At 41.9% G+C, this 14,403-nt stretch overlaps 1 protein-coding gene across 1 annotated transcript in view; it reads left to right on the forward strand.

The window, feature by feature from the left end:
* hells (helicase, lymphoid specific) overlaps window positions 1-14,403 on the forward strand; it is a 63,501-nt gene that overhangs the window by 9,038 nt on the left and 40,060 nt on the right. Inside the window, exons 4-7 of the mRNA XM_041210116.1 lie at window positions 3,177-3,299; window positions 9,416-9,475; window positions 10,636-10,675; window positions 13,806-13,870. Coding sequence (XP_041066050.1) covers window positions 3,177-3,299; window positions 9,416-9,475; window positions 10,636-10,675; window positions 13,806-13,870 — 288 coding nt within the window. The remainder of the gene's footprint in view (window positions 1-3,176; window positions 3,300-9,415; window positions 9,476-10,635; window positions 10,676-13,805; window positions 13,871-14,403) is intronic.

Below are 14,403 nucleotides of genomic sequence, written 5' to 3' on the forward strand. Positions count from 1 at the left end.
CACATCTTTTATAATAGACTCTAGCGTTTTCCCTACTACTGATGTTAGGCTAACCGGTCTGTAATTCCCTGATTCCTCCCTCCGCTTTTAAATAGTAGTGTTACGTTTGCCGACCTCCAATCTGCTGGGACTGTTCCAGAACCTAGAGAATTTTAGAAGATGACAACCAACGCATCCACAATTTCCATTGCCACCTCTTTTAGTACCCTGGGATATGGATTATCAGGCCCTGGAGATTTATCGGCTTTCAGTCTCATTAATTTCTCCACTTTTTTTGGGTAATTTTCTTCAATTGCTCCTCCATAGACCTTAGGTTCCCTAATGTTTCTGTGAAGTTATGTGTCTTCCTCCGTGAAGACTGAACTGAACTAGTTTTTTAATCGCTCTGCCGTTCCCATGATCTCTCTTATAAATCCTCCCATTTCGGACTGTAAGGGACCTACATTTATCTGCACTAATCTTTTTCTTTTTATGTACTTTTACATGCCAGAAACTGAACTGGACCAGCCATATAAATACTGTGGCTACAAGAGCGGGTCAGAGGCTGGGAATTCTGCAGCAAGTAACTCACCTCCCGATTCCCCAAAGCCTGTCCACCCTCTACAAGGCACAGGAGTGTGATGGAATACTCTCCACTTATCTTGATGAGTGCAGCTCCAGCAACACTCAAGAAACTCAACACCATCCAGGACAAAGCTCACTTGTTTGGCACCCCGCCCACCACCTTCAACATTCACTCCTTCCACCAAACTCTCAAGCTCTTGCCACCTAGAAGGACAAGGGTGGCAGTCACATGGCAACACTGTCACCTGCAAATTCCCCTTCAAGTCACACCATCCTGACTTGGAACTATATTATTGTTCCTTCACTTTCGCTGGGTCAAAATCCTGGAACTGTCTTCCTAATAGCACTTTAGGTACACCTCGCATTTCCCCTTTAAGACACTATTCAAGATCTGCTCCTTTGACCAAGCTTTTGGTTAACTGACCTAATAATCTCTTTCTGGCATGATGTCATATTTTGTTTTATAACGCTCCTGTGATTTTTTTTTACATTAACGTGTTAAATAAACCCTGGGTTGTTGTACAAAGCATGCACAAGAAGAGCTGGGGCAGTTCTGGATTTGGTTTTGGGAAATGAAGCTGGGCTGGTAGAAGGGGTATCTGGTATTAGTGGGAGAACATTTTTGTGATAATGTTCATAATTCAGTTAGATTCTGGAATAGGATAAAGATAGATCAAGTGTAAAACTTTTAAATTGGGGAAAATCCAATTTTACTAAACCGAAATGTAATTTGGCAAAAGAGAACTGCCAACAACAACTTGAAGATCAATCAGTGCCCGAGCGGTGAGAGGCATTCAAGGAGGAGATGGAGAGGATTCAGAACAAATATGTCCCCGGAAAGAGAGAGGGTGGAGCTCTCAAACCTAGAAATCCACCCTAGATGTCATAGCATAAAGAGATCAGGCAAAAAAAAAAGAAAGCTTATGTCAAACACCGAGATCTCAATATTACAGACAGCAGTACAGGAAAGTACGAGGGTGAAACTAAAAAGGAAATAAGGAAAGCAAAGAGAGAGGGCATGAAAAAATATTGCCAAGTGAAATCAGGGATAGCATGGATTTTTAGCAAGGTCCCATATGGCAGATTGGTCAGAAAAGTAATAGTTCATAAGATCCAGGGGCAAGTGGTTAAGTTGGATCCAAAATTGGCTCAGAGGCAGGAAGCAAAGGGTAATGGTATACCAATGGTTTTATAAGTAGAAGACTGTTTCCACTGGGCTTCCGCAGGACTCTGTACTTGGTTCCCTTATTATTAATGGTATACATCAATGATTTAGACTTAAATGTAGGGGGCATGATTATGAAGTTTGCAAAAGATGCAAAAATTGATTGTGGTTGATAAAAAGGAAGAAAGCTGTAGACTGCAGGAAGATATCAATGGACTGACAGGTGGGCAGAAAAGTGGCAAATATAATTCAATCCAGAGAAGTGTGAGGTAATGCTTTTGGAGAGGGCAAAGAAAGTAAGGGAATTTGCAATATATGGTATGATACTGAGAAGTGTTGTGGAACATAAGGACTTTTGGGCCACAGATCCCTGAAGCTCGCGGGACAGGTAGAGAAGATGGGTAACAAGATATACGGGATGCTTTTCTTTGGTTGTTCATCTGAAATGTTAACTCTTTCTCCTCATATGCTGCCGGATATTTCCAGTATTTTATGTTTTATTTCTATTTTCTGGTATCTGCAGGATTTTGCTTTTGTTAATGTTGGGGTTATTTTCTTTGGTACCGAGGAGAGTAAATTATATCGTATAAAATTGAGGAGCCTAGATAGAGTGGATAGGAATGACCTATTACCCTTAGCAGAGGTGTCATTAAGCAGGAGGCATATTATTTAAGTAATAGCCAGAAAGATTAGAGGGAAACTGAGAAATATTTTTGAGGATGGTTGGCGTCCAGAACTCATTGCCTGAAAGAGTGGTGGATGTATAGACCCTCGAGGCATTTATAACAAATACTTGGATATGTACTTGCAGTGCTGTTACTATGGATTGAAAACTGGAAAGTGGGATTAGACTGGTTAGCTTTTCTTTGGCTGTCATAAAGGTCACAGAATTGTTATAGAACAGAAGGAGGCCGTTCAGCCAATTAAGTCTGTGCCAGCTCTCCATCAGAACAATTTACATAGTGCCACTCCACCGCCTTCTCCCCATTACCCGGCACGTTCTTCCCTTTCAATAAATAATGGGCTGAATGACCTCCTGTACTATAAATTTATGCCCTGTAACATCTCGTGATGTCCAGGAGTAACTCATTGCAAAATTAATTTACTGTAGGCAGACGGGAAAGAGGACTTAAGGCCAAAGATGATCAGCAGTGATCTTATTGAATGGCAATACAGGCTTGATGGTCCAAATGGCCCATTAGTGAAACACAGAATGAGAATTATTTTGCAGTGACGAGATTGCAGTGTATTCAGCTGGATATTCTTGGGTCAGTTAGGAGAGAATGAAATTACTGATTTGTGCCTGATGCATTCTTACTTGTAAAACAAAAGAATTCATCTGGCTAAATTTATGTTCACAGAAAGTGAGGTTAAAAGTAGAAATTAATAATTGTATTGCTGTGTAATTATTGGCCAAAATTTCTTTGTGACACATTTCTTTTTCTAGGCCAAAATGTTCTGGGAAAAAGACTCGCGTGAAATGCGTTATAAGCGATTGCAGCACTTGCTGGAGAAGAGTAACATTTATTCAAAGTTTTTATTGACAAAAATGGAGCAGCAACAGTTGGAGGTAACTTTGTGTTTGTTTGGTTTCATATATGATGCTGTGGTGGTGGAGTATGTTGTCTATTCAGGAATGAATAATGGAAGTGAAAAGTTGAATGGATAATCCTAAACAAAAGCTGAAGGCTAGAAATCAAAAAAATTATAACAAAGGATCCCATCTGAATTGTTAACCTGTCTTTATGTTATATGCAGCTCTGTATTTCCAGCATTTTCTGATTTTTATTTTTTGATAGTTCTGTAGTTTGCTTGGTCGCCCTTGGACATTTATACAAAACTTCATGTTGTCACCCTGCTGTAGGAGATAGAGTGGGTGGTGGAGTCCATGATCGAGGAGAGTGTATATGGACTGAAAGGAAATGAAATGGGTAGCTTAAGGCTTATGATAGGGTAGGGGATGCACAGGCTGTGGGAGGAACATGGCGAATGGGCCACATGGTCTGTTCTTACTTTTTCCTGTCTTCTGAATTGAATTTAACATTCCCTCCCTGTTCAAAGTACCTGCCAGATAACTACTTTAGTTTTCAGTTTGAAACTTTGAAGATTTTGCTGCAAGTTTGAAGGTTCAGGACTCCACAATTTTTTGATGGTTTGTCCAATCTATTTGAATGATGAAGTAGTGATGATCGTGTTGCTCTTTTGAGCTTCGAGGGATAAAGACATTGCTAAAATGACACAGCCATTCAAAGCAGTTCTCTGCTGAGTTAGATGATGAAACAGTAGTTGCTTCTGTACACTTGGGATAGGCAGGGCTGCAATCAACTGGAGCTCCTGTTTCAGTTCATTGTTATAGAGGTCTACAGCACAGAAAAAGGTCCATCGAGTCTGTGCCGGTCAAACAAGCACCTAACTATTCTAATCCCATTTTCCAGCACTAGGCCCATAGCCCTGTGTGCCATGGCATTGCAAGCGCACATCCAAATACTAAAATGTTATGAGGGTTTCTGCCTCTACCACCCTTTCAGGCAGTGAGTTCCAGATTCTCACCACCCTCTGGGTGAAAAATTCTTCCTCACATCCCCTCTAAACCTCCTGCCCCTTACCTTAAATCTATGCCCCCTAGTTATTGATCCCTCCACCAAGGGGAAAAGTTCCTTCCTGTCTACCCTATCTATGCCCCTCATAATTTTATGTACCTCATGTCCTCCTCAATCTCCCCTGCTCCAGGGAAAATAACCCTAGTCTTGCACACGATCAGGGGAGAGACCTCATCCTGAGTGAGACACAGCCAGAGTGAGTGTGGGATTGGCAGTTTGGTGCCGAGGGGAAGAGGGGCTCTTTGCACTTTTGCTATCCAACTTCTTAAATCTTCAGAGAGTGGTCTTTCCCTGCTGCAGTAGAGGCTACAAGGGAGAGAAATGATTGGTAAGTAGTGGGTAAGGTCGGCTAAGTATTTACTACTTTTATCGCTTCTAATTTAAAGTCGTCTTTGTGGTTTATAGTTTGTATATTCTGTAGTAACGAGGATCAGGATAGAAGGGCCCTAAAGTAATTGATTTAAAAGGTTTAATTTAAAGGAATAGGTCATGGCAGAAGAGCTCAAAGCTGTGGTGTGCCCCTCATGCTCTATGTGGGAAGCGGGAACATTTCCACTGCCTCGGACCAGTATGTGTGCAGGAAGTGTGTCCAGCTGCAACTCTTGAAAGCTTGGGATTCAGAGCTGGAACGGCGGCTGGGGACACTGGAGCATCCACGAGTCTGAGAGCATCATGGATAGCATGTTTAGAGAGGTGGCCATACTGCAGCTGAAGGGACTTGTGGAAGGAAGGGAATGGGTGTCCAAGAGAAACAAGCAGGTAGTTCAGGAGTCTCCTGGGGTCCCGCTCACAAATTGGTCAAAATTCCACTTTGGAGGCTGATAAGGGCGCTGGTTCCTCCAGGGAGTGCAGACAGAGCCAAGCTTCTGGCACTACATGCAGCCTGTTTGTACAGGAGGGGAGGAAGAGCAATAATAATAGGAGATTCTATAGTTGGGAACAGATAGTCGCTATTGTGGTTATGTCACTGAACGGCTACAGGGCATCCTGAAGGGGGAGGGTGATAAGGCAGAGGTGATGGTACATGTTGGTACCAATGACATAGGTAGAAAGAGGGATGAGATCTTGTATCAAGAATTCAGGGAGTTAGGCAGTAGACTAAAAAGCAGGACCTCTTGGGTTGTAATCTCTGGATTACGCCAGTGAGCACAGAAATAAGAGGATAACTTGGATGAGTACGTGTCTTAAGAGTTGGTGCAGGAGGGAAGGTTTTAGAATCCTGGATGACTGGGGTTGTTTCTGGGGAAGGTGGGATCTGTACAAGCGGGACAGTCTACATCTGAACCAGAGCGGGACTAACATCCTTGCGGGTGGGTTTGCTAGTGCTGTTGGGAGGAGTTTAAACCAATTCGGCAGGGAGAGGGGGCACAGAATGTTAGCAGACTAAAGACACATCATAATACAGCAAAACAATCAAGTCAGAGGAAGTACAGCTGCATTAAGTTTCAGGGGAGTAAGGCAAGGCTGGATGGCCTCTAATGCCAGGAGTATTACAGGTAAAACGGATGAGTTAAGGGTGAGGATTGACACGTGGAATTGTGATATAGTAGCCATCACAGAGACGTGGTTGAGGGAGGGGCAAGATTGGCAGCTCAACATTCCAGGATATAGAATCTTCAGGGGAGGGGGAAAAGAGGAGGAGGCATTGCATTATTAGTTAAGGAGTCAGTTACTGCAGTAAGGAGAGATATCATCTTGGAGGGGGCATCAAATGATGCTTTGTAGGTAGAGCTTGGGAATAAAAAAGGGGCAGCCACATTGTTAGGTGTTTATTATAGACCCCCAGATAGTCAGCGAGAAATTGAGGAGCAGATATGTGCACAATTTGCAGAGGTGTGTAAAAACAATAACAGTAGGGTAATTATATTGTGATTTCAACTTTCCCAACATTAATTGGGATAGACATAGTGTTAAGGGCTTGGATGGAGTGGATTTATTGAAATGTGTATAGGGGAACTTTTTAGGTCAATATGTAGAGGGTCTAACAAGGGCTGGCGCAGTGCTGGACAGGTGGCTGAGGTGGTGGGGGAGCGTTTTAGTGATAGCGACCACAACATGGTACAATGTAAGCTTGTTATGGACAAAGAAATGGATAAATTCCAAAAAAATGTTTTGGATTGGGGGAGAATGGATTTTAGTAAAATAGGGCAGGATCTGGCCAAGGTAGACTGGTAATAGCTACTTGTGGGGAAATCTGCAGAAGAGCAGTAGGGGACATTCGAAAAGGAAATGGGGAGGATACAGGCTCAACATGCTCCCCCTCGGGTGATAGGAAAGAGTAACAAGCCTAGGGAACCATGGATGACCAGAGATATTCAGGATAAGTTGAGAAGGAAAGGAGGCTTTTAGTAGGCACAAATGGAGCAAATCAGCGGAGGCATTAGCGGAGTACAGAAAGTGCAGGCTGGAGCTTAAAGCAATTAGGAGAGCAAAGAGGGGATATGAGAAAGCTCTGGCAGGTAAAAGGGAAAATCCCAAGATATCCTATAAGTATATCAATGAGAAGAGGATAACCAGGGAAAGAGTAGGGCCCATTAGGGACCAAGGGGGCAATCTATGGGTGGAGCCAGAGGAAATCGGTAGAGTGTTAAACGAATACTTCACATCTCATTCTCTTGGGTGAAGATGGGATGAAGGTATGGAACTCTGGGAAAGGGACTGTGAGGTTCTTGAGCAAATTGATACAGGGAGTGACAAGGTATTGGAGGCGTTGGCAGGCTTAAAAGTGGACAGATCTCCAGGTCCAGATGACTTGTGTCCCAGACTGCTGAGGGAGGAGATCGCAGGGGCTCTGACCCAAATTTTTAATTCCTCTCTGGCCACGGGGGAGGTGCCATGGGACTGGAGAACAGCTTAAATAGCAGAACCATATTAGAAGGGTTGTAGAGATAAGCCAGGGAACTATAGACCAGTGAGTCTCATGTCAGTGGTAGGGAAACTATTGGAAAAAATTCTGAAGGAGAGAATCTTTCTCCACTTGGGAAGGCAAGGTTTGATCAGGGATAGTCAGCATGGCTTTGTCAGAGGGAGGTCATGCCTAACAAATTTGATTGAATTTTTTGAGGTGGTGACCAGGTGTGTAGATGAGCGTAGTGCAGTTGATGTAGTTTACATGGATTTCAGCAAAGCCTTTGACAAGGTCCCACATGGGAGACTTATAAAAAAGGCAAATGCACATGGGTTACAGGGTAATTTGATAAGGTGGATTCAAAATTGGCTTAGTTGTAAGAGACAGAGGGTGATGACAGAAGGTTGCTTTAGTGACTGGAAGCCTGTGTCCAGTAGCGTCCCACAGGGACCTGTGCTGGGTCCCCTATTATTCGTCATTCATATAAACGACATAGATGACTATGTTGAGGGCTAGGATTAGTAAGTTTGCGGAGGACACAAAGATTGGCCAGGTGGTTAACAGTGAGATTGAGTGTCTTGGAATACAGGAAGATATAGACGGGATGGTCAAATGGGCAGATAAAGGGTAGATGGAATTTAACCCTGAAAAGTGTGAGGTGATATGGTTTGGAAGGAGTAATTTGACAAGGAAGTATTCAGTGAATGGCATGGCACTAGGAAGTTCTGAGGAACAAAGGGTCTTGGCGTGTGTGTCCATAGATCTCTGAAGGCGGAGGGGCATGTTAGTGGGGTGGTGAAAAAAGCATTTGGGACACTTGCCTTTATCAATCGGGGCATAGATTACAAAAGTAGGGAGGTCATGTTGGAGTTGTATAGAACCTTTGTGAGGCTACAGCTGGAATACTGTGTGGAGTTCTGGTCGCCACATTATAGGAAGGATGTGATTGCACTGGAGGGGATGCAGAGGAGATTCACCAGGATGTTGCCTGGGATGAACCATTTAAGTTATGAAGAGAGGTTGGATAGACTTGGGTTGTTTTTGTTGGAGTAGAGAAGACTAAGAGCTGACCTGATCGCGGTGTACAAGATTGAGGGGCATGGACAGGATGGATAGGGAGTAGCTGTTCCCCTTAGTTGAAGGGCAGTCACGAGGGGACACAGGTTCAAGGTGAGGGGCAGGAGGTTTAGGGGGGATGTGAGGAAAAACATTTTTACCCAGAGGGTGGTGATGGTCTGGAATGCGCTGCCTGGGAGGGTGGTGGAGGTGGGTTGCCTCACATCCTATAAAAAGTACCTGGATGAGCACTTGGCACATCATAATATTCAATGCTTTGGGCCAAGTGCTGGTAAATGGGATTAGTTAGGTAGGTCAGATGTTTCTCACATGTCGGTGCAGACTCAATGGGCCAAGAGGCCTCTTCTGCACTGTGTGATTCTAGCCAATCTATTCTCATAACTAAAACTTTCCAGCCCAGGCAACATCCTGGTAAATCTCCTCTGCACTCTCTAGTGCAATCGCATCCTTTCTATAATGCGGATTCCAGAACTGCACGCAATACCAGAGCTGTGGCCTAACCAGCGTTTTATACAGTTCCAGCATAACCTTCCTGGTCTTATATCCTATGCATCGACTCTTAAAGGCAAGCATCCCATATGTCACCTTATCTACCTGTCCCGCTACCTTACGGGACCGGTGGACATGCACACCAAGGCCCCTCTGACCCTTGTTACTTCCCAGGGTCCTACCATTCATCATGTATTCCTGTGCCTTGTTGTCCTGCCCATGTGCATGACCTCACACTTATCCAGATTAAATTCCATTTGCTACTGATCACCCCATCTGACCAGCCCGATTATGTCCTCCTGTATTCTAAAGCTACCTTCATCACTATTTACCACCCCAATTTTTTTCCGCGATACCTTGTTCACTGATACTTGCTGGAGTGTAGATATGGCTATCTGACAGAAACAGAGCCAAGTTCTGTTTGTTTCTATCCCATGGTGAAAGATTTGTACCTAAAAGTATAGCCAGTGAGTTACTGAATAACTGCTTGTCTGTGGGTATGAGACTGGCTTCAGGAGGGAATGGGGGAGAATAGAAAATTAATTTTTCTTTCTAAAAGGTCACTTGGTAAAATCTCATCCTGGAAGGGTAGATTTGCCTCTGATTTTAGTTTTTTTAAATTATGCTCTGATATTAAAAACAAAATACCTTTTTTGTCTTTGTTTCTAATAGGAGCAGCAAAGAAAAGCAAAACTCGAAAAGAAGAAAAAGCTGCTGGTGACAGCTCAAACGGTAATGGCTAGACATCTTTATCTTGGAATTATTTGAAGTATTTAAGGTGTAGGGAATCAACACTTTCTATTTTGCACTCCTTCATCCTAATGCAGAATCAGGAATTTGTTTGAAGCAGGCCATTTAGCTACCTGCGTCAGACATTTATCTACACTTCACTGGCAAAATTCAATGATCTGTGCATCAACTACTGCCTGTGAAAAATCATTCCATGCTCTAGCAAATCCCTGAAGAAAGAAATTTCTTCTTGGGAGCAGAGCAATACAGTGTCCATCACATGGTACAAGAGTTCTGTGCTTCTAACATGAAGAATAAGCTTACATTTATATAGCACCTATCATAACCTGGTGACATCCAAAAGCTCTTTATGGCTGACAGAGTACTTGTCAGTGTTGTAATGTAGGAAAACACAAGTCAATTTGCATTATTTGCTATAGCATTGATTTGCTTATAGGTTTGAAAACAGTTGGGTGCTAAATTATTTCAGTGGTCTTGTTTGATAGTTAAATGTTGGCTTGGAGACTGGAAGAGCACCTTGAGTACTGCAGTAGGAATTTTGCTTCAGCCTGAGGGGGCAGATGGGACCTTCATTTAATGTCTCACCTGAAAAACAGCACCTTTGACAGTGTAGCACTCCTTCAGTACTGCACTTAGCATCTGCCTTGATTATATGAACTTGAACCTACAACCTGACTCCTGTGAGATTGCAAGCACTCGGCCAAGACTAGATTCAATATTCATCTTTTCTATTAATCAACTCCATCTTCTCCCTCAATTACTCACTCCTATTTCCCTCCAGAAGTCGAGCTTAATTGTTTCTTTGGACCCCTTTATTCTTTCTGCTTCAGTAACCACCTCAGTAATTACCTGATTTCTCTGACTTAACTTTCTCCTGCCTAATTTCCAATTGTAATTTGTGCCTTTGGTTTTTGAACTCTGCCACAAGTGGTGTCCCTGGAGTTCTGCATGATGAGAATGAAACTTGTTCAAGTGTTGCATGGTTTGGAATCCCTCAATATCTCATTTCTGTTAAAGTACTGTATAAAACCAGTACTAAACTGATGGCTTTTTTTAAGAAAAGATGTGCTTTTAATTAAATTCCTCAAATCGATATGTTTCTGGTGAAATCATTAATTTGATTCTCTTTTGTATGTGTCCAGGTGAATGGGGACAACTGGTCAATACAAGAAACTGAAACAGGTATATGTTTGTTTTAAAACTACAATGGTCTTGTGAACTGAGATGAGGAGAAATTTCTTTACCCAGAGGGTGGTGAACCTGTGGAATTCGTTACCACAAAGTAGTTGAGACCAAAACATTGTATGCTTTCAAGAAGGGGAGAAAGCGGGAGCAAGCTATTGAGTTGTATGATCAGCCATGATCATAATGAATGGTGGAGCAGGCTTGAAGGACTGAATGGCCTACTCCTAGTTTCTATGAACAATTTGTTACAAAGAAGATTATAATTATAATCCACTTTCAATCAATCCAACTGAGCACTTGTATTCATTCAATTGTCTTGACATTTTCAGTCAAGTCTCTTGTGGTATAAATTATTGGAGTGTTTAATTAAATTAGGTATTTTTCATTGCTTTTTTTGAGATTTAAAAATGTAATGCTTGCGTTCATTTGGTAGTATCTTTTTAAGAAAAAAAAGTCCTGTTAAATTTATCGAATCCTTCAGTGTTCTGATTTCAGATCTGACTAGCTTGCACAGAAAGCTTGGGCAGAAATGACGTTTCAGTTGTTTAGCAAGGTTAACTGAGCCCCAAGAAGATATCTGTCTCTCGTATACAGATTCGTGTCTCCATGGTTGGATTAACACTTCACCAACTCCAGTATCTATCTGCCAATCTATTTGGCACAATATTTACAACCAATCGTCCAGTCACAATTGGAGACTTTTGCAATTGTCAAATGCTTTTTGTCTAGACATGATGGTGCCATTTGCCAATTTAATGTCCAGTTCACAGAATGTTCCTGGATGGGATAGCTGCACCATTCCTTGGCATTATTCTAGAACTGGTTAGGAAATTGCATTACATCCAAAATTATGGATTTCTTCTGCTATGATGAAGAAACATTGACAGTATGCAGTCTAATAACCTCTGACATAAATTGAACCTTTAGCATTGAAGATCCTTTTCACCTCCTGCAATGTCATTGGTAATAAGAGCTCACTGGTACCAAGAGAACATCGGCAACATCATGCAGGGTTTTGCCTCTACGTATGTTTTTTTTATACATGGAATGTGGGAGTCGCTGGCTAGGCCAGTATTTATTACCTATCTCTAAATGACCTTGAGAAGGTGGTGTGAGCTGCCGCCTTGAATTGCTGCTGTTTATAACCACCATCTCCCACATTTCTATTTGTAGGTGGAGCTATGTGAATGACTTAATGTTTTAATTTAGTCTATCTTCCTTTATCCTGTAAACAACATGTGCAGAAACAGACCATGTTTTGTGCTTATGCTACACTCAAGCTTCCTCCCATCCTTCCATTCCTTCATCTAACTGTGTCAGCACAATCGTTAATTCCATTATCCCTTAAGTGTTTATCTGGCTTTCCCTTAACTGATTCTTTACTATTTGCCTCAACCACTCCCTGTGGATGAGAGTTCCACTTTTTTTCATCACTCTGAGTAAAGAAGTTTTCTTTAAATTACCTATGTAGTTTCTTGATGTTCATCTTGTATTGATGACCTAGTTTTGCTTTTCCGCACAAGTAGAAACACTGTTTACTGTTTCAAACCTTTCATAATTTTAAAGACCTTTTGGGTCACCCCTCAGTTGCCTTTTGTCAGTGGAAAAGAGACCAAACCTATTCACGCTTTCCTTCTAGGTATAACCCCAAGTTCTGTTAACATCCTTGTAAATGTTTATATCTTCTCCTGTGTCTCTGTCCTTTTTATAATATGATTACCAAAACTACGCACGATGCTTCCAAGTGTGTTCAACCAAGTTCTGTACATGTTTTGCAACTTTGGAATAAGTATTGGCAGAAATTACTTTGAAGGCTTCATATGCTTGGGATGTAGTACCATCTTCATTGTTAAGGTAAAACAAAAATACCTGGAAAAACTCAGCAGGTCTGACAGCATCTGCAGAGAGGAACACAGTTTACATTTGGAGTCCGTATGAGTCTTCAACAGAACTAAGGAAAAATAGAAAAGAGGTGAAATATAAGCTGGTTTAAAGGGGGGTGGGACAGGTAGATCTGGGTAGACGGCCAGTGATAAGTGGAGATAACCAAAAGATGTCATAGACAAAAGGGCAAAGAGGTTTTCAAGGTGGTGATATTATCTAAGGAATGTGATAATAGGAGACATTAAGGATAGAAAGCAGGACGAGCAAGGTACAGATAGCCCTAGTGGGGGAGGGGTGGGGGGAAGGGATCGAAATAGGCTATAAGGTAGAGATAAAACAATGGATGGTAGTACATTTAAAAATAATGGAAATAGGCAGGAAAAGAAAAATCTATATAAATTATTGGAAAAAAGGGGGATCGGAAAGGGGGTGGGGATGGAGGAGAGAGTTCACCATCTAAAATTGTTGAACTCAATATTCAATCTGGAAGGCTATAAAGTGCCTAGTCCGGAGGAACAGCACCTCATCTTCCGACTAGGCACTTTACAGCCTTCCAGACTGAATATTGAGTTCAACAATTTTAGATCGTGAACTCTCTCCTCCATCCCCACCCGCTTTCCGATCCCCCTTTTTTCCAATAATTTATATAGATTTTTCTTTTCCTGCCTATTTCCATTATTTTTAAATGTAATTCCATCCATTGTTTTATCTCTACCTTTTAGCCTATTTCGACGCCTTCCCCCCCCCCCAACTCCACCTCCACCAGGGCTCTCTGTACCTTGCTCATCCTGCTTTCTACCCTTAATGTCACCTATTATCACATTCCTTAGATAATATCACCTTCAACACCTCTTTGTCCTTTTGTCTATGACATCTTTTGGTTATCTCCACCTATCACTGGCCCTCTATCCAGCTCTACCTGTCCCACCCCCCTTAAACCAACTTATATTTCACTTCTTTTCTATTTTTCCTTAGTTCTGTTGAAGAGTCATATGGACTCAAAACATTAACTGTGTTCCTCTCTGCAGATGCTGTCAGACCTGCTGAGTTTTTCCAGGTGTATTTGTTTTGGGTTTCCAGCATCCGCAGGTTTTTGCTTTTATTTCATTAAGGTATTTGGCTGAGAATATGATATCCTCAGAGTTGATCAAGGTCTGTAATGTTTACGTGTATCGTGGAGACTGCACATCATTCGAAGATCCAGTCAGTTAAATAACCTGTTTTCTGATTTTAAAAATTATAGCAATAAAGAAGAAAAGAGGAAGAGAAGAAACAACATACAATCTTTCCGATTATATCAGCAAGGAGGTAACATGTCTGTTCCTCTGTAGGTAATATCTGGTCTCTTGCTCCCGATGTCATTTGTATTGAAGGAAGCTGTAATGTCTTTAATTATTCAGCCCTGTCTGCTACAGTTCTTCTAAGATTCAGCCTCAGAGACTTGACCTTGTGCATCTGCTACATGGCGAGTCAAATGTCTGCCACTGCTTTCATGCCACGGTGTTACTGGGTGTTTTTATTTTAAAAAAAAATTATTAAAAAAATCATAGAAATAGAGCACAAGAAGGAAGTATTTGGCCCATTGTGTCATGCCTGGTGCTCACTCTAGTGCTAGGTCCTTAACTAGGCTAGTTACTCTGATACAATACAAAATAGCAAGGATACTGGAAATCTGAAGTAAAAACAGGAAATGCATAACAGGTCAGGCAGCATTTGTGGAGAGACAAAACGTTCCATTTCCGTTTGATCTTTTGTCTGACGTTTCCTAATTTTGAAAACTTTATAATACTGCCATCTCCTTAACTTCATTTATTCTGGTGAACGAAGACCAGTTTTTCAAG

The sequence above is a fragment of the Carcharodon carcharias genome, chromosome 17 (assembly GCF_017639515.1).
Source record: "Carcharodon carcharias isolate sCarCar2 chromosome 17, sCarCar2.pri, whole genome shotgun sequence".
NCBI lineage: Eukaryota > Metazoa > Chordata > Chondrichthyes > Lamniformes > Lamnidae > Carcharodon > Carcharodon carcharias.